This window comes from Littorina saxatilis, linkage group LG14, assembly GCF_037325665.1.
Source record: "Littorina saxatilis isolate snail1 linkage group LG14, US_GU_Lsax_2.0, whole genome shotgun sequence".
NCBI lineage: Eukaryota > Metazoa > Mollusca > Gastropoda > Littorinimorpha > Littorinidae > Littorina > Littorina saxatilis.
Window position 1 is genome coordinate 30,684,706 of NC_090258.1, and position 27,318 is coordinate 30,712,023.

General features: G+C 40.6%; 1 protein-coding gene across 1 annotated transcript; it reads left to right on the forward strand.

The window, feature by feature from the left end:
- Positions 1-5: 5 nt before the first annotated feature.
- Positions 6-27,241, forward strand: LOC138946684 (protein lifeguard 3-like). The gene is made up of 12 exons (XM_070318101.1): positions 6-180; positions 482-556; positions 990-1,316; positions 9,093-9,157; positions 9,929-9,982; positions 11,784-11,834; positions 16,147-16,186; positions 16,863-16,900; positions 18,256-18,343; positions 22,813-22,917; positions 24,493-24,540; positions 26,708-27,241. The coding sequence occupies exons 3-12, from the start codon at positions 1,206-1,208 to the stop codon at positions 26,861-26,863; spliced, it is 756 nt and encodes a 251-aa protein (XP_070174202.1). The 5' UTR covers positions 6-180; positions 482-556; positions 990-1,205; the 3' UTR covers positions 26,864-27,241.
- The last annotated feature ends 77 nt before the right edge of the window (positions 27,242-27,318 follow it).

The window sequence follows — 27,318 nt, forward strand, 5'->3', positions numbered from 1 at the left end:
CTCAATCTTCAAAGAACATATCGGAGCCTGGGGAAAGCCAAGGGGGGACACAGAAATGTTCCTTTTGTCACCATTTCCGCTATTCGTGACTTCAGCTGCTGTTTTCCAGCACATTCTCCACGAAAGTGTATCTTGTGCATCACTTCGTGTCATGGGGAATGCCAAGTGGCTCACGATTCTGTAGGTGGAAGGCTATGTATTTCTTTTCTTCTATAGCGTGCGTGCGTACGTGTGTGTGTGTGTGAGTGTGTGTGTGTGTGTGTGTGTGTGTGTGTGTGTGTGTGTGTGTGTGTGTGTGTGTGTGTGTGTGTGTGTGAGTGTGTATGCGTGCGTGCGTGCGTGCGAGTGTGTGCGTGCGTGGGTGCGGATGTGTGTGTGTGTGTGTGTGTGTGTGTGTGTATAATTGATTGATTGATTGATTGAATGATTGATTGAATGTATGATTGATTGATTGATTGATTGAATGATTTCTTTTGGACAGGTAAAAAGAATCACCGAAGTCGCGTACTGTAGCCGTCCCGTGTGGCGTAAAAAAGCGACGTGTTTTCCATACAGAGTAATGTATGATTTTGATCGCTACGAGACGACGACGACGACGAAAACATGATGACGACGACGACGACGACGACGACGACGATGATGATGATGATGATGATGATGATGATGGTGATGACGACGACGACGACGACGACGACGGCATCGTCGTCAAACAATGATCGCGATGATGATGATGATGATGATGATGATGATGATGAGGAGGAGGATGATGATGATGATGATGATGATGATGATGATGAGGATGATGATGATGATGATGATGATGATGATGATGATGATGATGATGATGACGACGACGGCATCGTCGTCAAACAATGATCGTGACTCAACGGTGAACATAGTATTACATAATTTGGCACAATCACAAAATGCGACGATTAGACGAAGACAATGAATAGTGCCTGTATCTCTCTGGGTTTTTTCTGTTTCAGAATGCAAAGAGTCCATTTATAACTGGACGCAAGATCAGAAAGGAAGACCTGCGCACGTCCAATTGCATAATCTGTTGCTGCGAGGAACAGTCGAGTGATCTACGCTATAGGAACTACTTGAAAAATCAAACACCTTTTTGCTCATCGTCTTCTTCATCTCGTCTGCCATTCCCGTTACGACATAAGAACTCTCGCCGAATTTCAAACAGCAGCAAGATGGCGCCTGGAAACGCGAGCAAGTACGATGAGGAGGCCGGACAACGCAGTGAAACAGACATGTCCATTATTTTCTCTGACACCAGTATTCGTCACGCTTTCATCAGAAAGGTAAGCAATCTGTTCGTACTCTCTCTATAGAACGCATTAATGAGACACGACGTTGATTGAAATCGAATATGAATTAATAAATAAATTAAAGAATTAATTAATTGATGAATAAATATAATAAATAAATGATTGAATAAATGAATGATTAAATGAATGAACGAAAGAATGAATGAATGATTAAATGAATGAATGAGTACATGCAACAAGATATGAAAGTTAGATAACGAAAGTAAGAATGAAATGTATTACATATATAAATACATATAATTACAAACATAAAAAACCCAAATCTATACATATAAATAAAAGATCTATACATATAAATAAAAGAGAGTGTCTGTCTGTCTGTGTGTGTGTGTGTGTGTCTGTCTGTCTGTGGTCGCCATACCTCAGAGATGGCAAAAGATAAGCACAAGATATTTTGCATGCACACTGCCCTGGACCCACAAATGTGCACCTGGGTTTTAGTTGCTCCAGACATTGTTTCCTTCCTCGGATAATTACCCTCCCCATCTATCAATACAGTGTATATAGTGCAAGGGAGGTCATGCTTTGTCACCCACGGAAGGGAGGTAACTCTCATCAAACCAGTATACCGTGTCATTCTCAAGGGTTACCCCCCGCCCGCTATCATCCCGCCGCACCCCCCCCCCCCCCCCCACACACACACACTAACCCTGCCCCCTGCTCCCCATCCCTGCCTTCCAGATCATCGCGAATAATGTTTACGAAACGATCGCCTCAGTGAAAGATCACGAGAATTTACAGATTTCTCTCCCCTGTTCAAAAAGGTATGACGCGCTCACTCATGAGGTATGCGTGCTTTGATCAGACGGTAACTACAGTGGGTGTGAGAAGGGGTAAACAAATCACGAAGAACACGTTGAACCAAATAGAAACTTGCCTTGCCTATACATCCAAATGTGAGCGAGTTTTAGCGTCAACTAAGGTGACTCGAGTCGAACCGGAGGTCGCAAAAACTCGGTCCGGTACGACTGGAGTGACGTCACCGGTTAACCAACTTTCAACCTTGCTTCCTGCGTAGGGTCTCTCCAGTTCCAAGATGGCTGCCAAGGCGAGGTGAGAAACTTCTGCAAATATTTTTTGACAAAGTTACGGATTGTGAGAAGACATTTGTTGTAAATCACTTAGCCTTTCAAAAATTAAGGATACTGGGTTGGATACTGTCTTGGTTTTAATGCATTTTATTTTAGCAGTGATGTTTATTTTGGGAAGAAATGAGGTCAACAGGAGTTTGGGTGCGATTTCGGCTCAAATGTACTTTAGCGCCCTGAACTTTTACCCGGCTGTTTTGCGCTCGATTTTCACGCTCACTTCTTCATTGACGTTCGAATCGATAGTTCGATGTTTTGGCATTACATTCACATCAACAATAAAACAGTACTGCTTGTTCATCATCGTCGTCCATCAACTCTCCACAACAGTAAATCCGTAACGCGCTTGTCGCCATCTTGTTGCAAGGGACGCGACTGGACACAACCCAACAGCGTTTCCGCGAAGAAAAAAACCAGACATGCGCAGTGACCCTACCGTAGCTCAACCCTGTTCCTCGCGAAAACTCGCTCTGTATGAGCTCACACTGTCATTTTGCTTATCCACATTGGAATAAGATTCGAGAGGTTTCTGAGAGAGGGGAGAGCAGAAACACCCGGGCGAAGCCGGGCCTGACTGCTAGTACACAATAAACAAGTCGCGTAAGGCGAAAATACAATATTTAGTCAAGTAGCTGTCGAACTCACAGAATGAAACTGAACGCAATGCAACGCAGCAAGACCGTATACTCGTAGCACATCGTCAGTCCACCGCTCATTGCAAAGACAGTGAAATTCACAAGAATAGCGGGGTAGTAGTTGCGCTGAGAAGGATAGCACGCTTTTCTGTACCTCTCTTCGTTTTAACTTTCTGAGCGTGTTTTCAATCCAAACATATCATATCTATATGTTTTTGGAATCAGGAACCGACAAGGAATAAGATGACAGTGTTTTTAAATTGATTTCGAAAATTTAATTTTGATCATAATTTTTATATTTTTAATTTTCAGAGCTTGTTTTTAATCCAAATATAACATATTTATATGTTTTTGGAATGAGAAAATGATGGAGAATAATAAGATGAACGTAAATTTGGATCGTTTTATAAAAAGAATTTTTTTTTTTACAATTTTCAGATTTTTAATGACCAAAGTCATTGATTAATTCTTAAGCCATCAAGCTGAAATGCAATACCGAAGTCCGGGCTTTGTCGGAGATTACTTGACCAAAATTTCAACCAATTTGGTTGAAAAATGAGAGCGTGACAGTGCCGCCTCAACTTTCACGAAAAGCCGGATATGACGTCATCAAAGACATTTATCAAAAAAATGAAAAAACGTCTGAGGATATCATACCCAGAAACTCTCATGTCAAATTTCATAAAGATCGGTCCAGTAGTTTAATCTGAATCGCTCTACACACACACACACACAGACAGACAGGCAGACAGACAGACACACATACACCACGACCCGCGTCTCGATTCCCCCCTCTACATTAAAACATTTAGTCAAAACTTGACTAATTGTAATAATGCTCGCGCTGGACCCGAGTACTCTTCAGACTGGCTCGCTCCCCCAGTATGAAAGTTTTTGTCTTGTGCACGTTTAAGACCAAGTGATTGCTCTGTGTGAATTACAGGCATTCCCTTTGCTATATAAATACATTGCATGCGAGCCGAGGATGTGCGTGGTGACTGGCCTTTCTCTTTTATTTGATCACAGTGAAAAATATACTGCCGACCCTCTTCATAACTTAACAATATAAATGTTTGGAATGCCTGTGGTGTGAATGTTGGTTTCTGAAATTAAACTTGAGCGATTGTTCTGTGTGTGCTGATCTCTACAATCGTAAACGAGTGGCTGGTCTCGGGATCCAACATCTGAGAAAAGTTCCTCATAATATGTTTAATACGGAGTGTTTATTCTGTGCAGGTGTTGCTCTTTATAAATATAGTCATAATTGAGTGGTTGGCCTCTGAAGCCAAGGTTATTATTATTATTATTATTATTATTATTATTATTATTATTATTATTATTATTATTATTATTATTATTATTTAAGTTATTGAGACATCCCAGTGCACTAAGGGATTTATAGAGCAAATCGAGAAAATTCATTATTGAACGAAGCGCATAGCGCTGAGTTCAATAATTATTTTCGAGATTTGCTCTATAAATCCCTTAGTGCACTGGGATTGTTTCAATAACGATATTGTCAGTACCGCCATAGAAAAAAGAAGATTCCAAGCGCACATTTTGCAACGCGCATTTGAATAGGCATAACTGTGTGGTCAGGTCGTGTACAGTAAAGATCTACTTTTGTGTGGGGTGTCTCAAGTGTGTCGTGCTTTCGTCACACGCATTTTAATTTCTGTTGGTAAATTCCAGTGTAGCGTTAATCTGAACAGTGATGATCTTTCAGAGAGACCTCATTTGAACTCGGAGAAAGGGCTGTGCTCTTCATTATTTGCGATTCGAAACCTCCAGTCGAGCTTCGACGGATTGACTGTGCGGAGTGACTCCCCTTGAATTGACTCGAAGCCGCGGGACTCGACGGTTCGCACATTTTCAAAACAAATGTGGCATATTTCTCGTGTTTTATCTTCACTCATCGGGGAGTCTGATACTAAATATGAACGGTAAGAATGCTCTGAACCCTACACGTATTATATCCCCATCGTTTTTTCGTTCACATTTGCCCAACATGTTAATTTGCTGAGCGGGGTTTATGTCGTCTGCTAGGGCAATCAAACCACTGCATGCAGTCTGCACTGACTGAGTCTGCACGCACGAGGCACGCTGGTAATAAATCTTATAATGGTAAGAACGTTCTGAACCCTACACGTTTTCGATTACGATTGTTCTTGCCTTGAAATAATAATTCGGAAACCATTCATTTACTGAACTGATGCAGTCGTATTTCAGTGTAGTCAGTGCGGCTACGTATGACAGAGTCGATCGAGTCAGTCTTCCAAACTGGTCTAGCTGGTACGTTATCGGAATAACACTTGTGTTTTCTGCTAGCGGGTGGGAATTTTATATTAACTCATCATTTGGTAATGTGGATGATAAGCTACATGCCACTAACACGATGAGAAGAATCTATGCAAGTCGGCGAGAATTAGATGAAACACAGCGGCTTGTATTTTTAGATCAGTGGCAGCCGCACTGTGGCACAGGCACATGCAATCTGTCAGAAAAAAACCACTTCTGCTTTAATTGAGAAGCAGGGAATTTATGGTCATTTGGTATTGTGGAAAATATAAGCTACATGTCAGTAATTAATTCTGAGGATGAGAGCACAGTCTTGCTTAGGTAAAGGGCGTAAGAATACGCTCTGTGGAAAAGTTAGCGCACTCCAAGAGTGCGCTAACAGTTTTAGCGCATCGCCATTAGCCAATCAACTGGTTCACATCAGTCATGTGACACCAGTACTTACTGACAATTATTATTATTATTAATAATAATAATAATAAGAACATTTATATAGCGCTAAATCAAAAACTTTCGTTAAAAAGGCTTGCTCTAAGCGCTTGACATCTAAACTAAAACGTCATTCACACTCTTTACAATGATGTACAAGAACTTCATGTCACACTCTTTCATTCAGTATAGCACCATTCACACAGTTGTTATTCTGTACAAGACAATAAGTTAGTCTAACATTTAGAATGTTCATAAGATGAAAACAAGAGAAAACCAGACTGATTAAAACAACTGCTTAGTGCTAACAAAGTATGAATCTTAATGATAACGTAATACATGTTTAACTGTTAAGACCATAAAAACCTATATGCTAAAATAACTTCGAACTTTTAAGAACTTCTTATAAGATACACAGCACATCTAGATAAACACCAGAATGATAAAACAAAAGGCAACTCGTTAAAACTATTAAAGGCATACTAACGCACTCCCGTGTTTACAAAGTGTAGTTTGCCCACAATCGATGTCAAACGCACCATAAGACCATATAATGACGATACGTCACCATGCGCGGACCATAATACATGCATTACAGCTTGTTCTAGCCTCTGAAAAAGTGAGGATGTCAACAAAGCCGCGGTGTTCTCTCCCTTGCATCAACGTTACATGTGTTGCCAAATCTATAAATAGGACGATCCAGATCAAAATGAAAATTCAAATATCTCAACATTTAAGGGGTCCTAGACCACAATATTTTGCAGGGAACTTAATTTAGTCTGTCTCCAGCTGTTGGTAAAGCAATTAGCGTGTATAGTCATCGAGTACATATTTATTATTATTATTATTATTCACATTTATACTGTCTAGCTGACTACGGTTGATACTTTGTTGAATGCATTCAACCAGAAAAGACACGAAACTCATTGAATCTATATTCTGCGCGCATGCGTGTGTAGGGGAATTGTGTTTTTCAGTCTTGTTTTGTGCCTGTTATTTCGTCCCCAAAAACTCATTTCTGTCTTTCTATGCCTATGCTGGGAGACATAATCGCTATTACGAGTTAGTCGTGTGACAGGGAGTTTTCTTGCTACGCCGTCGTGAGACATCTACAGTCTCGTGTGCAAGAAAACTCTCTGTCACACGACTAACTCGTAATAGCGGGTACTGTACTGTATATTTCCTTGCAGCACTCTTACCAAGACGTTTCGTACCCAAAACAGGACGTTTCGTAAGTTTAAGCTACGAGTGCTGCTTACCCAAAACAGGACGTTTCGTACCATGAACAGTACAACAAATATTTCCTTGAAAGCATTTAGAGACGGTGCTGTTACGACCTGAGCGCGAGAAAATTTGGTTTGAAGATGAATTTCAGTTTTGATAGGAAACATATCGTGACGCCCGAAATAAACTGCACATGCACCCAAAAATACCGAGAAAGTTATGTCAATACAAAAAAATGGAATAATTATATGAAAGTAAATTACGAAATGCAGATGATGAAGATTTCAAACGTACCTGTTTTTTTGAGCGTGTGCTGCTGGTGCGCGGGTCTGTGGCTTCTTGATTCCAAAGTGCTCGTGCATGTCAAGGTCACAGCCTCTCTTTACGTTCCAAGAGGTAAGAAGCTGGCTCGCTTCCCTTTCACCCCTGTGCGCCACAGGCGTTTGACTTTAGATCGTAATGGCTTGAAACATCGAGCCCTTTTGATCTAAAACAGCTAACCCCGAGAGTCACATTGGGCCGGCCTGTTTGTGTGTGCGTGTGATGATGCGGGAAATAACTAGCGCATTAACGCGCAAAGCCTGGTGTCTCAAACCACCCGCTGGCTGGCTGTTCTATCAGGCTGCCTGGCTGGCTGTTGCTCCGTGTGAATTCCTCCCACCGCCAAGTCGTTTTTGTGGTTTATTTCGCATTTAGGTCCCAGGTAACATTATGAAGTTTTAATACGATCAATCGGACCTATTATCAAGTTAGTGTATCAACTTTTGAACGAACTGCGCCCAGTAGTTTCCCAGCAATAAGCTGTTAAGTCGAGACAGACACATACACACACAGACACACAATTAAAGTCTGTTGAGCCCAAGTACTAGCGTACTCGGGGATAAAAGTTTATTCTTGACTTTCTCTGCCAAAGTAAAATCTCCGACGTCATAGCGAGAAAGTTGGAGATGACGTCACAGAGTGAAAAATGGCCTCACGTTAAAGTTCTCTCACCCTTGATGTGTGTCTCCTGAGGAAGTCACAACTTATTCCAAAAACGAAGTTTGTCTCGGTGACAAAGTCAACATCAACAGCGGCAAATTACCCGTAAGGTCACCACCAGGCGGCGCATGTACGGCTGTCTTATATAATTAAAGTGTATCAAAATCTGTATTTTTTAAGTTCCTCATCCATGGCTGTTGGTAGCTACATGCATTGGGTCACTTCGGAAAATATTTTAATAATATTGAGGATATTTATATGAAGCAAATCCTAAAATCGTTCTAACCGCCTCACAAAAACATACATAGATAAAGGATAAATATGGCCGGTAATCCTCCCCCTTCCCCCCCCCCCCCCCCCCCCGCCCTACCCTCCCCACCCCCCCCCCCCCCTCAACCCCCTCCCGTCCAGCGTTATACAGCAACGGGATATAAGCCGTGCTGTATCTTTTAACTCTTTGACTGCCACAATTAGTATGAGGTTACGTACATTGTTTGCCGTGATGACATTCTAAAAACTCTGACAAGGGAAACAACCGCTGAAGTGCAGCAAAATTATTGCTTCCCCTGGAGACTATTTTCTCAGTTTTGTGTGTATTTGCTTGTATGTTATGTTTTTGATTATTACATCTTTTAACTAAATTCTTTCGGCAGTCGATGGATGTAGAATGTCACTTCAAGGCTATCTCCAGGAGCTCAAAAAGCCTTTAAAAGTTATAAGGTACCAGCGTGTAGATTCAATGGTGTAGATAGTCTAAATCAACCATGATACACATCCAGTTTTGCGTGCAATCTAATAAGATAGAATTATGTGCGTGCTTGTGTGTTTTCTACCTGTGTGTGTGTGTGTGTGTGTGTGTGTGTGTGTGTGTGTGTGTGTGTGTGTGTGTGTGTGTGTGTGTGTGTGTGTGTGTGTGTGGGTGTGACGGTGTGTGTGTGTAAGCGTGCGTGCGTGCGTGCGTGCGTGCGTGCGTCTTCGTGTGTGTGTGTGTGTGTGTATGTGTGTGGTGTGTGTGTATGGTGTGTGTGTGTGTGTGTGTGTGTGTGTGTGTGTGTGTGTGTGTGTGTGTGTGTGTGTGTGTGTTTTCACCACAGGTGTATCTGATTCTGACGTCGCAGTTACTTATCACCTTTGCATTGATAGCCACCTTTATGTTTGTGTAAGTATTCATATCTGTAAAAACATTCTCCATGCTTTGGGTGTGGGATTGGGGTGGGGGGTGGGAGGGTGTGTGGGTGGGGTGGAGAGAGGGGTGGGGGCAGAGGAATTAGAGACAGAAAGAGAGCGCGCGGTTTCGTTAATACCCCCATTCCACACAACCGTTCTAGGTCCCGTTCTCGTACCGACCAAGGAACGGTGCGGGCACGAGAGGAATCGGGAGGGAACTGCAATGGAACGTAAATAATCGTTAACGGAACTGCTTTGGGTCGGTAGGGACGGTTGAGTTTGGGCTGCATGTTCAAAATTTTAGCCGTTCCCCTCCCGATCAGAATGAACGGTAATGGAACCTTAAACCATCGGTAACGGAACGCTTGGATCGTTAAAGGAACTTAAAACAACGGCAACGCAACGGTAGCGCTCTCACACACTGAGTTGTCATACCCACATTCCACACAACCGTTCTAGGTCCCGTTCCCGTACCGACCAAGAACGGCTGCCACTATGGTCAGACGCTGCTCGAAGATGCCAAAAACGGCCGTTTGCTCAGCGTTCCATTGTTGTGGCAGCCGTCCTTGGTCGGTACGGGAACGGGACCTAGAACGGTTGTGTGGAATGGGGGTGTCAGATAGAGAGGGGGGGGGGGGGGGTGTGGCAGAGGAATATAGACAGATAAAGAGCGTTTGTTTTCTTTTTGACTAAGCGGTCTTTCACTTTTTTTCTGGAGTTGAGGAAAACAAATAATGAATCAATGAATGTTTAATTATTGCAGTGAGCCGTTGAAAGAGTACGTACAGAAGCATATATGGGTCTCCATTTTTGCACTGTGAGTATCCAATCCAATCCAATCCAATCCAATCCAATCCAATACAATACAATAAAATGCAATACGACACCATAGCATAGCATAGCACAGCATACCATAGCATACCAGGCCTAACCATACTATACCATACCATAACATACCATATACCATACCATACAGTACCATATACCATATCATACCATACAATACAATATCATGTAATACACCAGTTAACAGTTCTTGCGTTTACTTGGAACAAAGAAGGAACCCGGAAAAGGAGGAAAAACAAAAACACTTGCAAAAACGATCTGCGCATGCGTTCAAATCAAAGGGGAAAAGGGAAAGTCGCGTGTTTTTGTGCCCAATGTAGTCCTAAGAACCTTTACACTCTTTTTTCGGACACTCAAAAGCAACTTCAGATCTGGAAGAATACAAAATTGCACTATCTGCAGACTGAATCTACGCGTTCAAATTAACCGGAATATTAATAAGAAAAAAACACTAAAAAAAAACTATCTGCGCATGCGCGAATTTCAAAATGGCCGCGGAACTGTTAATCGGTGTATTCAATACCATCATTGTATTGCACTACGTACGGTACAATACAAGTGCGTGTGTGTGTGTGTGTGCGCGCCTTCAGTAGCGCGTGAAATAAATGATTACAGTCGACTTCCCCATTTTTATGAACTTAATGTTTAAATTAGATGTCCATGATTTGATTTGATGTCCATGATTAGATTTGATGTCCATGATTTGATTTGATGTCCATTACCTCTGTAAATGTACCCCCATTTTAAGACTCCCTCCTTTTAAGACCAAGGCAGAGGTGCACGGGAAAGTTAACAACCGGGTGGGAGCCAGCCGTGGTGATGGACTGGTTGATAATATTAGATGTTTGGTGGCTTGTTGACAGACCAGCTTTTTTGTTGGTCCAAGGGGAACATATCGTCTTTTGTTTCATCTTTATCGACCAAGGCCGAAGGCCGCGGTTGATAAATATGAGACAAAAGGCGATATGCTCCCCGAGGACCAACAACAAAATGCTGGTCTGACGACAAGCCACCAAACATCGTTTTTGTCATCGTTTTGGTTGTGCTACAAAATGCACAATAACCCACAGGGAGACGAATTTTTAGAATCCAACTCCGGGCCACAAAGCATCGTCACAGTAGCTCGAGATAACACGTCAACCTTGTATGTGACGTCAAACGTAGCTTGTTGATGCTTTTCTTCCAGTCTGAAAATGTACAGAGCTGCGATCATACGTGTGAGTTCAGTAAGTGTTGAGCATATTTCTTTTCTTTTTAAGTGTTTATGATTTTTCTTTGTGGATTTTGCGATTACAGAGATAAGTTACAAATTGACCATGAGTCGCCGCGGCAATTATCAACATTGATTGGGTCTTTGAGAGTGAATGCTTACAATTGTTGTCCTCGGAAACACAAATCCAAAGCCGCGATGGTTCCACACATCAAACAATCAGCCTGATTGGCTTTTACTTTGAGAATCCACGTTTCACCTGAAAGCTCAAACCCATTCACCACCTCGATTTATTGCCTGGGGAACATGAGATTTATTTCCCAGGTGCTTGTGAATGAAAACTCGTGAAAATGATGACAATGAAGTTTGTTGAGATTTCAATGAATCAGACCCCGTGGTTTGGAATCTCCCAGTTGGGTGGCACCCATTTTTGCTTAGTGCACCTCAGATCTGATTTTCTAAGATTTGTTGAAGTCTCAAAGGGGGGGGGGGGGGGGGGGGGGGGGGAGGAGGAAGTTGGGGGTGTTCCACTGTATACGCATTTTTATCTATATTCCAACAGTATGGTATTCATGGGCACCTTCTTTACCTTGGCATGTGTCGAGAGCTGTAGGTAAGCTGCTTGTTTTGTTTTTGGCTCTATTCCTTGGGTCATTTGGCTCTATTCCTTGGGTCATTTGGCTCTATTCCTTGGGTCATTTGGCTCTATTCCTTGGGTCATTTGGCTTGTTGGTTGTGCTTTGTTTTTGGTTTACTTGCTCTCTCTGTCTCTGTCTCTGTCTCGGTCTGTCTGTCTGTCTGTCGGTCTCTCTCTCTCCCTCTCTCTCTCCATCTATTTATCTGTATGTGTGTCTTTCTCACACACACACACTCACACACACACACACACACACACACACACACACACACACACACACACACACACACACACACACACTTTCTCTCTCTCTCTCTCTCTCTCTCTCTCTCTCCCTCCATGTATCTCTGTCTGTGAGTGCGTCTCTCTCTCTCTCTGTCTCTCTCTCTCTCTCTCTCTCCCTCACTCTCTCTCCCTCACTCTATCTCCCTCTCTCTCTCTCTCCCTCTCTCGCTCTCTCTCTCTCTCTCTCTCTCTCTCTCTGTCTCTCTCTGTCTCTCTCCATGTCTCCGCCGCCCACCCCCTCCCCCCTATGCGTCGGAAGTTGTAGCTAACTTCTGTTTGTTTGTTTGTTTGTTTAATCCTTGGATTATTTGGCTTGTTGGGTAGCTTGTTTGTTTGTTTTTTGCGCTCTCTGTCCTTCTCCCTCTCTCTCTCCTTCTCCCTCTCTCTCTCTCTCTCTCTCTCTCTCTCTCTCTCTCTCTCTCTCTCTCTCTCTCTCTCTCTCTCTCTCTCTCTCTCTCTCTCTCTCTCTCTCTCTCTCTCACAAGAGGAAGTTTTGAATGCATTAAGAAAATTGAAAGATCATAAATCTCCTGGACCAGATGGAATAATACCTGAGTTATTGACAGGTTCTGAACCACAGATTGTTGATTTTTGTGTGAAATTGTTTAATGTTCTTTTTGACAAAGGTGTTTTTCCAGAAGCTTGGACCGAATCATTTGTACTCCCGTTATTAAAAAAAGGTGATGCTAATGATCCAAGTAATTATCGAGGAATATCACTCTGTGATGTGAGTAGTAAAGTGTATAGTACAATTATCAACTGTAGACTTCAAGAATGGAGTGAACGTTATAATCTTACCGGAGAATATCAAGCTGGGTTTAAAAAGAATTATTCAGCTGTCGATCATATGTTTACATTGTTGGCGTTTGTACAGAAGCAGTTTTCCTTTAATCGTAAACTCTATGTGGCATTTATAGATTTTGAAAAAGCATTTGATTCTATCGATCGTAACCTGATGTGGCCAATTTTGTTGAAAAATGGCATAAAAGGACTGTTGTTCCGTTGCATTAAAAGTATGTATGAAAATGTTAAATGCCGAGTGAAATGTGGTGTACATTTGACTGATTATATTAAGTGTACCTACGGTGTGAAACAAGGTGGTGTTTGTAGTCCTCTTTTGTTTTCTCTCTTTATAAACGAGTTGGCTTTGGAAATTATTAAAAAAGGAAGACATGGTGCACAATTTTTGAATGATTATATGGAGCTATTTATTTTATTATTGGCTGATGATGTTGTTCTATTATCCGAGACTGTGGTTGGTCTACAGACGCAGTTGAATAATTTGCAACATGCAGCATCAAATTTACACCTTAAAGTAAATATTAATAAGAGTAATATTGTTGTTTTTCGGAAGGGTGGATACTTGAGTGTAAGAGAGAAATGGAAGTATGATAGAAAGATAATGCCAGTGGTTAATGTTTATAAGTATTTAGGAATATTGTTCTCCACAAAACTCAGTTTTACCGCCACTCGTTGTGACCTTGCAAGAAAAACGAAAAACGCATTGTTGTGTATATTACAAAATTTGTCCAAGCTTGGTAATAATAATTTGAAAGTTTATTTAAAATTATTTTATTCTCAGATTTTGCCAATTGCAATATCTGGAGCTGAACTGTGGGGTCTTGAGAAATCTGCATTACAGTCTGAAAAAGTTCATTTATTTGCCCTGAAGAAATTTCTTGGTGTTGGATCACGCACACCCAACGAGTTTGTGTACGGCGAGATGAATAGGTATCCCATTTATGTGAATGCTGCAATACGTTGTGTTAAATATTTGTTGAAGTTGTTAAGAATGGACGTAAATAGATTGCCACATAAAGCCTATAAAATGTTTCGTGAACTGGATGAAAGAGGTTAAAGAAACTGGGTGTCTAGTGTACGTTGTAAATTATGTCAGAATGGTTTTGGGTTTGTATGGATGAATCAAGGAGTGCAAGATGAGAACCGTTTTTTGAAAGATTTCAGAGAAAGATTGATTGATTGTAGATGGCAGGAATGGAATTTTCATGTTCAGAACAATGATAGATTTGCGTTATAAAGGACATTTATTATTGAACATGGATAGGCATTTGAACATTAATATGGCAAGATTCCGAGGTGGAATAACAGAACTATTTGTGCACGTTAATCGATATAAGAGATACGATGCGGATATGTTGTTATGCCCATTGTGCAGGGAACGTAAGGAAAATGAGTTTCATTGTGTGCTTTGTTGCCCCGCACTTCGTGATTTGCGATGCCAGTTTATTCCTGCTAAGTTTTATAGAAACCCAAGTTTACACAAGTTTTCTATGCTTATGGCATCTGTGAATGAAGGTATTGTTCGAAAGTTGTCAGTTTATGTGTACAAAGCATTTCGGCTACGTAGTGTTGTTATGTCTTAGTTCATGTAAGCCTACGATATATTTTATTTGAAATGTAATGTCTTAGTTCGTGTATGATTTATTTAATTTGATTTGTGTGCAAATGTCATTATGTCATTGTATATATGTTCACCCCCCTCATAAGGGGCTATGGCCTAAATGAGTAAACAATCCAATCCAATCCAATCTCTTTTTCTCTCTCTCTCTCTCTCTCTCTCTCTCTCTCTCTCTCTCTCTCTCTCTCTCTCTCTCTCTCTCTCTCTCTCTCTCTCTCTCTCTCTCTCTCTCTCTCTCTCTCTCTCTCTCTCTCTCTCTCTCTGTGTTATAATGTAAATATAACGTAAAAGAGAAAATGTATAATATGCTTCCACAAGCACACTAATGTTTGTTATACTTTTCCCTACATGATTGTGTTTTATTTTATTTTTTATTTTTTTATTCTTCATACTTGTTCTTCGTTTCATGTGTGTATTATAGTAGGGACTAGCTGTAAGAAAGGACCATACTATGGACCTAATGCTATCATCCCTCGGTAATAAAGTTTTCGAGTTCGAGTTCGAGTTCATTCTCTCCCTCCCTCTCATAATTTAACCTGTTGATTTTTTTGAAGGGCCTTGCATACAGAAACTTTGCACAGACAATGTATGAGTTGAAACAGCAATTACAGACAGAGTTCAAGTCGGAGGAGTGTGGCAATTGCTCAATGTCAAACCTCGTACTGTTGAGGCTATATGTATCGGAACTTTACAAATAATATTTTCAAGCGTCGAAATCAAATCACTGGATTTACATATTTGAAACTTTGTCAAAGTGTCTTCTCACATCTCATGCTAATGTACACCAAATATGAAGTCATGGGCGTTATTAGCATTTAAGGGGCTTGCAGTTTTTGGGGTCCAGTCTGTTAACAAGTATGTTAACGTATCATTTTAATAAAATCAGCGCATAATCATAGAAATTGTCGTTGACAACAAAGCGTAGTACAGACAAAATCACTCACGTCAGTTACTTTGAAGACAAAGAAAGGATACGTGAGACATTGAGCAAAGCACACTTGACATTCGAAATATAAAATCTGGCTGCAGTTTCTTGTAATTGTTTGGACTTTAGGATTGATGAATTGGTTATTTGTGTGTGTGTGTGTGTGTGTGTGTGTGTGTGTGTGTGTGTGTGTGTGTGTGTGTGTGTGTGTGTGTGTGTGTGTGTGTGTGTGTTTGCCAAACAGATCATTGTGGGGCATTTAATTGATCATATTAATTATTGAACATTTACCAAATTGTGACTTGATATAAAAGCAAATTCCCTGGAACAAATCGACCATTGATTGATTGTAATTAATTTTGTAAGTCAAAAAATCTTGTTTTGTCTTGCTACTATAATTAAATCATGGTGTTATTTTATTACCTGTTGATATAATTATGTCTGCTGTTTTGTATTCAAAATGCCCAAGAACGTAATTAGATTTTTTTTAAAATATGATTATTGATTACTTGTTTGACTGATTATGAACGTTGTCAGTATAGGTTTGTTGGATGGGCGATGGATTGGTAAAATGGAGTGTTAATAAGTGCCATTAAATAATGGTTGATATTATGCATAATTAGTTGCTTGATTGATTGACTTATTGTTTCATATTTCAGACGAAACTATCCCAACAACTATATCTTATTGCTTATTTTCGTAAGTATAGTATGACTATCAGCGCTTTGAGCAGGGTTAAACCCTGGATACATGCGCTATAGAAATATTATGCATTATTATTATTATTATCTCTTATCTTAATCCGCGCGCGCGTGTATGTGTGTGTGTGTGTGTGTGTGTGTGCGTGCGTGCGTGCGTGCGTGTGTGCGTGCGTGCGTGTGTGTGTGTGTTACATGGGCGAATTCGAGTTTGTGAAGTTCACTTCACACATCTTTGGTGCCGAATTTTTGGTAAAAAGACTTTACAAAGTCTTTCCACAGTCGACTTCAGACTCAATAGACGATGATCGGAAATAACATTATCGGGTTTGTATGGTTTTTGAAAGAGTGAATACTCTTTTATTGATGCAAACTTTCCCACGTGACTTTATAGGCCAGTCACAAGCGAGGGATGTGTCTGAAACACGTGTACAATGAGCACGTGTGGAAAGTTTGCCTCAATCAAAATAGTATTCACTCTTTCACAACCAATCCAAACCCGAGTTTTGTTCCCTCCATAGTTCGTTTTATTAAGGACAGCCGTAAGCGTGCTGAGTGAGTGATTGATTTTTTGCTTTTGCAAAACCGAAAAAAATATTTATTTTGGAGGCACGATATTTCCGTAGTTTACCAATATATTGTACGTCAGTATTATAAGTAACCTTCTCCTGTTGCAGACCCTAGCTATGGGGACTTTTGCTGCTATTACCGCAAGGTATATATTACGCCAAACCACAGCGTAGCTGAATTATCGAGAGAATGTGTGTGAATGATTGTTTACGTAAAGCAACGCACATTGCAAGCCATGCAGTAATCTATATGAATGCAAGGAAGATAGTATATCAAAGTAAATTGTCAATTTACAAATAATTCAGTTCAATCGGAAGGACATTATAATTAGAATAAAACGATATACCTGTCATTCTGTTCAATACAAATCTGATATCTTAATGATCAAAAAACAAGAAAGGTAATTTGTTGGAACGTTTGTTATTGACAAAATATAACGTTACAATAACAAATATGTCGACTCAACGCTCTTTTAAGTGCACAGACAAACAATAAGTAACAAGAACTTATAGACTATTAGCTTGGTTGAGTTTTCGGCCGCTTCCTGAATGAATGAATGGTTTACCAACAAGCGGCCGAAAACTCAACCAAGCAAGTTCTTGTTACTTAGTGTTTGTCTGTGTACTTAAAAGAGCGTTGGGTCGACATATTTGTGATTGTAACGTATTGTTTTGTCAATAACAAACGTTTCAACAAATTACCTTTCTTGATTTTTTATTCTGAGTTTTTGGAACGTTGGCAGTCTCTTTGTTTTTGGATTTAATATCGTAATGAGTTACAGACAGAAATGTGTTTATTTGCTCGTATACACAGATTACATCAGGCAAAAATCATAGCTTAGTACTCAAACACAGTCACTCTAAACATCTCTTAAGTGTGTTTGTTTCATTATTAGCACACTCCCCATGGGATTTTCTGAAATAAAATCCATGTCTATCACTCACTTAATTCCTTTGACTACCGGAATAACTTAGTTAAAACATTCAATAAAAAAAATCATTACATACAAGGTTAACCAACCAATCACACCAAAACTGAACAAAATTGTCTCCAGGGTAGGTAACTATCGTGGTGCAATTCAAACGGCCACATTACAATGGTTGTTTCCCTTGTAAGAGATTTTGTTCATGATTGCAACACGAAAACCCTTATCTGGTACGTTTTGTGGTAATCAAGGGGATATTAAAGTCGGACTAACGTGAAAATCACAAATTCAAGGGGGCATATAAGTCAGGTAAACATAAAAATCACAAATTCAAGGGGGCATATAAGTCAGGTAAACATGAAAATCACAAATTCAAGGGGGCATATAAGTCAGGTAAACATGAAAATCACAAATTCAAGGGGGCATATAAGTCAGGTAAACATGAAAATCACAAATTCAAGGGGGCATATAAGCCAGGTAAACATGAAAATCACACATTCAAAGCTCACAACATTCCAACTAAAAGAACCTTCACAAACAATGAACTTTACGTTAACACTGACTGACTATTTCAGCACCTACGATGTTTTGGTTGTTCTGATCGCTGTAGGCATTACAGCCTTCATCACCTTCTCCCTCACCCTCTTCGCTATGCAGACAAAGGTGAGGCATCATCATTATCGTCGTTCTGATCATCATCATCATGATGATGATCATCATCATTGTCGTCATCATCGTCAATGTCGTCGTCATCATTGTTGTCGTAGTCATCATCATCATCATCATCAACATCATCATCATCATCGTCGTCGTCGTCGTCGTATATGTAGAGGTTACATGCCGAGTCTCAGTGATTATTAAAAATAATGGTCGAAGTTAGCGGATCATGAAAAATGCGAGCTTTAGCGAGCTTTTTCATGACCGCGAACTGAGACCATTATTTTTCATAATCACTGAGACGAGGTGTGTAACCTCTTTATTCCTCCTTTCTTCAGTTATTCAAAGAAAAGAGGAGGTTTTTTGCGAAAGTTTGATCGAATCCTATTCACTCAACCCGTCAACCTGCGCAGGCGATCGATTAATGCGCGGTTGTATAGTTCCGTGCAAATCATTCCATTCTGTTGACACTTCTTGTCAGTTTTCCTATTTTGGACTAAAATCAAGTACACAGATAAGCTGTTATTCTGCTGTGGCGGCAAAGGCAGATATTGTGTGTTCTGTATATGTTTTGGTATCGCTTAGGATAATGTTCTTTCGTCAAATGGGACTAGCAGACGAACTTTTGCACCCGTGTTCCAACGTTAAAAACTGTATGAAGTTCAGTTTTCTGGGGAAAATAGTGTATGAAACCGCTTTATGTTGTTTAAATTGATGAGATGTGTGCATTTGGTTGCGTGTGATCTGTTTATTAAATGAAATATTGTTGAAAACTGACCGTCGGATTGCAGTCTGTTGTCGAAGAAACTGAGTGAAAAGAAGGGGAACTACTCTTGTCGCTAGACAAAGTATGAGTTACTTGCCTTGCGGGAAATTGCTTGTGATGAACGTTTGAGCACGGCAAATCTAGATTCAGAAAACAACCGAACTCATGGATTTTATATGAAGATTCATGTGTTGAGGCCTGTAGTTGTTAATTTAAATGCGGTATGTTTGTATTGTTTGCTCCAGAGATGTATACTTCGTACGTTAGAGCGTTCGGAACTTTTCAGTCGCAAAAAGTAGTACCGAAACAGAACAACTTCTCAAAGCAGAGGGGGGAATAATGAATAATACCATCCCACTCAGACTAATAACACAAACTAGCTCCCTTATACCCCTGTCACACTAGGGCCGCGTCCTCACGGCGTTCCCGCGGCGTCCAAGAAAAATGAAGAAGGTCGAGGTGCGCGCAGTAGGGTCTCCTACAGCGCCGGAGCAACGTGATGGCGTCTCCATTTGACGTGGTGGAGTCGCATAGAACGCGCCACAAGAGCTCCGTGAGCGCGCAGTACGGAGGCAGTGGTAGTCGGCGGCGCTTGCACGGAGACCTCAGGGAGACCTCAGGGAGATGTCACTGCGCTTCTACCGCGTCCGTCAGCGTTGGCAGGGCGTTTGCAGGAAGTTGCCAGTGCGTTGTGAGCCAACCTCATAACGTAGGACTGGGTGGCCGAGTGGTAACGCACTTGCGCTCGGAAGCGAGAGGTTGCGTGTTCAGGCCTGGGTCAGGCCGCAATTTTCTCCCCCCTTTCCTTACCTAGGTGGTTGGTTCAAGTGCTAGTCTTTCGGATGAGACGAAAAACCGAGGTCCCTTCGTGTACACCACATTGGGGTGTGCACGTTAAAGATCCCACGATTGACAAAAGGGTCTTTCCTGGCAAAATTGTATAGGCAGAGATAAAAATGTCCACCAAATACCCGTGTGACTTGGAATAAAGTGTAAAAAATTCCATCTCACACGGCATTAAGTCTCAGGGCTTGGAAACATGAATACACGCATGCAGGAAAAAAAAATGGGTAGCGCCGTATACTGTATGGCAGCTCGCTTTCCCCAGGGAGAAAGCAGCCCGAATCTCTGTGAGGTTACCCTCATGGACTATATAAAATCTTATCCTTATCCTTATCCTAGAGTACACTCCCCTGTCGTATACACGCACTTCCGCTTAATCGACACGCCGTGGACGCGCAGTGACAACTCCTAGCACGCCGTGAGAGCGCAGTCAATCGCAGAATTTTCCTGCGATCCCACGGCGCTCTGAGAAATTTACAACGCCGCGGAAACGCCGTGAGGACGCAGCCCTAGTGTGACATTTACATTTAAACAACTCCACACAAAACGTATTTGCTATCCCCCTTCCCCTTCCCACGTTTGTGTGTTTTTAGAAAGAATATAGGAAGAACAGCAGCTTATCCCCCTTCGTGTGTACACGCAAGCACAAGACCAAGTGCGCACGGAAAAGATCCTGTAATCCATGTCAGAGTTCGGTGGGTTATAGAAACACGAAAGTACCCAGCATGCTTCCTCCGAAAGCGGCGTATGGCTGCCTTAATGGCGGGGTAAAAACGGTCATACACGTAAAATTCCACTCGTGCAAAAACACGAATGTACGTGGGAGTTTCAGCCCACGAACGCAGAAGAAGAAGAAGAAGAAGAAGATGGAGTTGTCTCCCTGCAAAAGCGTGAGCTATTTATAGTAGCTCGACGGTTTTGGTACGTTGGACGACAGCAAACCAGTGAGATGTGGAGTAGATGTAGCTGTTTGTGATGGGGTCTGGCTGCTGCTGTCTCCGTGTATGCCCTTGGGAACCATTGCGTACCTATGGCAGGTTTTTGGCTCACGTATTAAGTGTAGCCTATGCGTTGGTAAACTTTGTCTGTCTGTGCGTGCGTGCGTGCGTGCGTGCGTGCGTATGTATGTGTGTATGTCTGTAGAAACTGTAACATTTGAAGACGTCATATTACATTGACGTCACATTATGACGTACGAGGGTTAGACGTCAAGCGATGGAATTACTGAAAGTCTCGGTGATTGTTATTTTGAGCGGGCCGAGACTAGTTGGCAGTCGTGTCCATGTAAGTAGGCTACATGCAGACAGACAGATCTAGATCTAGTGTCTCGCTTTCTTGCACAGTTTCACCTATGCTCTTTCTGTGTGTGTGTGTGTGTGTGTGTGTGTGTGTGTGTGTGTGTGTGTGTGTGTGTGTGTGTGTGTGTGTGTGTGTGTGTACTGTGTTTGTGTATGTGTGACGGAGTGATTGAGTTTGTGTTACTGTTTGTCGATTTCTTACGTGAGCCTTGAAGGCTTCGCCTCTTGTTTTTAGGGCTATTAACTTAGCTCTTAAATCTCTACCCTGTTTGACTCTCTCCAAAGGTAATTGTTGTGCTTCGTGCTCTCGGTTACAATACTCTCCTCGCATATATCTTCAGGTTGATGTATATATTTTCAGATTTATTTCACACTGTGCTCCGGAGTGTTGTCTGGTCGCATCTATCTTCAGGTTGATGTATATATTTTCAGATTTATTTCACACTGTGCTCCGGAGTGTTGTCTGGTCGCATCTATCTTCAGGTTGATGTATATATTTTCAGATTTATTTCACACTGTGCTCCGGAGTGTTGTCTGGTCGCATCTATCTTCAGGTTGATGTATATATTTTCAGATTTATTTCACACTGTGCTCCGGAGTGTTGTCTGGTCGCATCTATCTTCAGGTTGATGTATATATTTTCAGATTGATTTCACATTGTGCTCAGGAGTGTTGTCTGGTCGCATCTATCTTCAGGTTGATGTATATATTTTCAGATTGATTTCACACTGTGCTGCGGAGTGTTGTCTGCTCGCATCTATCTTCAGACTGGTGTATATATTTTCAGATTGATTTCACACTGTGCTGCGGAGTGTTGTCTGCTCGCATCTATCTTCAGACTGGTGTATATATTTTCAGATTGATTTCACACTGTGCTGCGGAGTGTTGTCTGCTCGCATCTATCTTCAGACTGGTGTATATATTTTCAGATTTATTTCACACTGTGCTCCGGAGTGTTGTCTGGTCGCATCTATCTTCAGGTTGATGTATATATTTTCAGATTTATTTCACACTGTGCTCCGGAGTGTTGTCTGGTCGCATCTATCTTCAGGTTGATGTATATATTTTCAGATTGATTTCACATTGTGCTCAGGAGTGTTGTCTGGTCGCATCTATCTTCAGGTTGATGTATATATTTTCAGATTGATTTCACACTGTGCTCCGGAGTGTTGTCTGGTCGCATCTATCTTCAGACTGGTGTATATATTTTCAGATTGATTTCACACTGTGCTGCGGAGTGTTGTCTGCTCGCATCTATCTTCAGACTGGTGTATATATTTTCAGATTGATTTCACACTGTGCTGCGGAGTGTTGTCTGCTCGCATCTATCTTCAGACTGGTGTATATATTTTCAGATTTATTTCACACTGTGCTCCGGAGTGTTGTCTGGTCGCATCTATCTTCAGGTTGATGTATATATTTTCAGATTTATTTCACACTGTGCTCCGGAGTGTTGTCTGGTCGCATCTATCTTCAGGTTGATGTATATATTTTCAGATTGATTTCACATTGTGCTCAGGAGTGTTGTCTGGTCGCATCTATCTTCAGGTTGATGTATATATTTTCAGATTGATTTTACATTGTGCTCCGGAGTGTTGTTCGTGTGCGTCATCGTCCTGATCGGGTTTGGTCTCGTCGTCTCCATCGCTAACTTCTTGTTTGGCTTCAATAAGGTGAGATCTGTTCTCATTCGTCAGAATTGTATATGAGACAATGACAAAAGGCGACGTTTTCTTGTCAGTATGTCCTAAATGACATCACCAGTACATTTTCATTCTATCTAATCTGTTTTCGTTCTATTTTTTCTAAAAACATGCGTTAACAGTTGATTGTCAACTGGAATGGAAGAGCACAAAAAGTGTAACTTGATATGTAGTTTCTCTAGAAGGAAAACAATCTTCCACGTTCATGTCAATGTGTCCCATGCAACATACATTTGCCAAACAGCTATGTGTAAGTAGATTATTTGTTGGTGGTATAGAAAATACTGATCAACAATTAAAGTCAATTTTCACAATCATTGTCTACCTATTTCTTATTAGTTTATTCTTTTGGCAATGGTGAAAATTCAGCAATCGTGTGTCATTCGGGACAGTAGACATGACACCTGACATTTTTGTCACTGTCTCATATACGTTACTTGTAGTTTTGACCAATATACGACATGTTACACAGTCAGTGTTCTCTGAGACCGCGCTGTTCTCCGAGAGATATCTTTTGTACACGACGACCCCGACCCCCCCCCCCCCCACACACACACACCAAATAAATGCCACCCATAAATATGTTCAACACATTACTTCATATGTGATGTACATTCACATCAGCGTATGCATAAGCACATCACAAAGTGTCACGTGTGTAGATCAGAGGGTTTCATTTTTGTGATCTTTCAAAAAAGAAATCCAAATTCAGGGATCGATTCAACAGTAGGAGGTTAAGTTGTATTTAATTCATTGTATGAGATATTATTAATTGTTATTGTTTATTTGAATAAAAAAATTTGGAAAAAAAAAAAAAACAAACAGTGGGAGGGTTGACATTTGGTGGAGCCGATCTAAACCCTCCAGATTGGCTGTCATTGATTTCTTCAGGACACCGATGATATCGGGTGTTTCAGTATACTTGGACCTTCAGGTATCCCCAAAAGTAACAGTCTTGAAGGATTAAATCGTGTGAGAGTGGTTACTGCTCAATGTCGAATCGATCACCGAATTTGAATATGTTTTTCGAAATTGCACAAAAGTCAGAAAAATGTACCTACAAATTGGAAATGGGATGATTTGATATGACTGTGCATAAGCAGTTGTTTATGTACACCAAATGGGAAATAATTCCCACAAGATATGTAGAAGTTATTAGCATTTTTACGGGCGGCATTTGTTGGGGTCACCCTATACCTTCGATTCAACTGCGGTTTGCCTAACATATACATTTAATTCAAACTTTCGTTGACATATGCACATGTGAATTTAGTGAAATCTGATCGCTAGGTTTGATGAATTAATAGACGAATTCTAAAAATAACTGCCGGGAAACCTATGCTCCAGTCCACGGATTTCAGACACACCAGTCGCTATTGATTAACCCCTGGAATGTTTGTGACAGGTTTTGGCAAGGGTGTTCACCCATCCACAACCTATACGAATCCGACAGAGTTATTTCCGAAAATCGTCTATTGAATGCTTAGTTCTTTGATTGCTTGATGCATCTATTTACTGATGAATACTTGTGGTGCAATATTTCAGATTCTGATTATGGTATATTCGGCTCTCTCTGCTCTCCTATTTAGTGTGGTAAGTCAATGAACGAAAATACTACTCGTCACAAGAAACTCAACCTTTGTGATGTTACATTTTGTTTAGACAATACTTGACTGAATGAGTTGTCGAGAACCGGAGCGGACAGTGCGTGTGTGTGTGTGTGTGTGTGTGTGTGTGTGTGTGTGTGTGTGTGTGTGTGTGTGTGTTTGTGTATGTGTGATAGTGTGTGTGTGTATGTGTGCGTGCGTGTGCGTGTGTGTGTGTGTTTTGTGTGTGTGTGTGTGTGAATATGTGCGTGCGTGCGTGTTTGTCTGTTTATGCATGCATGTGTACGTGTATATGTCACCGTGTTTGCGTGCGCGCGCGTGCTTGTCTGCGTACATCTCAGGCTGTCTATCATCTGTTGTTGTGTGACTTGATGGTACACTACATTATAACTCGTACCTCTGTGTGTTTTTGGCCACAGTTTCGATTCTTGAATAAATAAAAAAAAAAAGATAGACTGCTAAAGTTAAAAAAATGAGTCGACGTAGCCTACCTGTGAATGTCATTTGTAAAAAAAAATCAATCATGGTAAGTCATTGGAACGTTTAATAATGACAAAACAATATCGTTAAAATCAGAAATAAAACATATATTTAAGCGTTTTATTTTGTCATAATTTAACGTCCCAATAACTTTCCATTTTTGTTTTTGTTTTAATTCTATTTGTTGTAACGTTAGCAGACTATCTATTTTAGGATGTGTGAATCAGTGTAATGTTTTGTTTTTGTTTTAATTCTATTTGTTGTAACGTTAGCAGACTATCGTATTTTAGGATGTGTGAATCAATGTAATGTTTTGTTTTTGTTTTAATTCTATTTGTTGTAACGTTAGCAGACTATCGTATTTTAGGATGTGTGAATCAATGTAATGTTTTGTTTTTGTTTTAATTCTATTTGTTTAAACATTAGCAGACTAACTATTTTAGGATGTGTGAATCAATGTAATGTTTTGTTTTTGTTTTAATTCTATTTGTTGTAACGTTAGCAGACTATCTATTTTAGGATGTGTGAATCAATGTAATGTTTTGTTTTTGTTTTAATTCTATTTGTTGTAATGTTAGCAGACTATCTATGTTAGGATGTGTGAATCAATGTAATGGTGTTTTTTTTCATTAATCAAACGTTTCAATAACTTAACTTTCTTGTTTGCCGTGTCTCTGTTTGTGTTGCTGCCTTGTCATCTTCATGTCATTTATGCGTAAGTGTATATATATGAGTGTGCTTGAGTTGTTAATGCGAAAGAATGTGCATGAGTGCGCCTTGAGTCGCCTTGTGGTGAGATATGTGCGCGTTATAAAGGCTCGTGTAATTATTATTGTGAGTTATTTCTAATATGCTGACTGTTAGCAAATGATAACAAGACATGTCGAGAAAAAAGATATCAAGCATGAGCCTTTGTGAGACATGTCTGTTATCATTTGCTAAAAGTCAGCATATTAGAAATAACGGTTTTATTACCGTTTAATTCGACCAAAAGAAATTTCGAAGCGACCCCGCGAATTAGACAGAACAGCCACAATGGGAACTTGAGGGCTTCTACCTGATTATGCCTGTCAGTCAAAGAATTCTCGTGACCTGAGTCAGCCAATCAGAGTAACACACCTGACGTGATGAATATTCACAGGTCAAATGCCTTTGACACACAACAATCTCACAAGATAAACCATGTTGAACATGCGTTTCGGTTTCTTCGCTTTTTCTCGTTGAACAGAGAGCGACAGATTTAGAACCGACTCCAGACGGATAGGAAATGACGTGAAGATACATTTGATGTAAAGCGAGTGGCGCAATTTCACTTGATTTTTGCGAACTTTGATCATTTAGATTTCAAGTGAGCGGTCGGCATTGCACACTCAGACGATGGGCGGTGCCTTGCTGTTCCGTAACGCACCCACCGACAAAACTCGCTTTTCGGTATTTTTTAGATAAAGAGAGTATTATCTGACAGCATTTGAAGTGTCATTCTTTAGAATAAATCACGCTGATATTTTTGAATTACATTTTTACTTTGTCTTGTTAATTTTTAGCGTGATAAACAAAAAGGGTCCCTGTCTGAACGTTATAACATTTAGAGGGTCATCTAGAACCCGTCCTGATTGGTCAAAAAGCCATATGGGGCACTGAATTGGTAATATTATTGTTTCTTGATTGTACAGTTTCTGGTTTACGACACGCAGCTGATTCTGGGAGGGAGGCGGGAACAGCTATCCGAGGAGGAGTACGTCCTGGCAGCCATGAACCTGTATGTCGACATCATGTACCTCTTCCTGGACATGCTCAGGCTCGTTGGATTCGCAATGGGAAACAATTAAGATAATTAAAACATGAATTTTGATCATTCAAACAGGAATTGAGATGATTGAGTCGGCCTGTTGTTGTTTTCACCTTATGTCGATGTACATTTACTGAACATGTACGATATGAATAAACATTGTTTAAACCAATTGAGATGATTAAAACAGGATTTGAGATCATTGTAGCAGGATTGAGATAATTAAAAACAGAAATTTATGTCAGTAAAACAAACCGGAATTTAGACAATTGAACAAGGATAGAATTTAGAGAGAATTCAAAAAGGAATTTGAATAATCAAATTGCTCCTGCGTAAGTTGTATGTCGTCATCTACTGTTGAAGGATACTTTAGCTAGCTATTCAGCTGTTTTTGTCTAACATTAAGACTAGAAATAAAAGAAAAGAAAACTTGACATGGGCATTGCTCTCGTGGATCATGGAATGATTGTGCTTCGAACTACTGTTGAAGGTTGC

Excerpts from the sequence above, each read along its gene's own strand:
- LOC138946684 (XM_070318101.1), top strand. The coding sequence starts at position 1,206 with ATGGCGCCTGGAAACGCGAGCAAGTACGATGAGGAGGCCGGACAACGC. Across the intron at positions 1,317-9,092 it reads GTCACGCTTTCATCAGAAAG|GTGTATCTGATTCTGACGTC; the intron begins GTAAGCAATCTG and ends TTTTCACCACAG. Across the intron at positions 11,835-16,146 it reads GCATGTGTCGAGAGCTGTAG|ACGAAACTATCCCAACAACT; the intron begins GTAAGCTGCTTG and ends TTCATATTTCAG.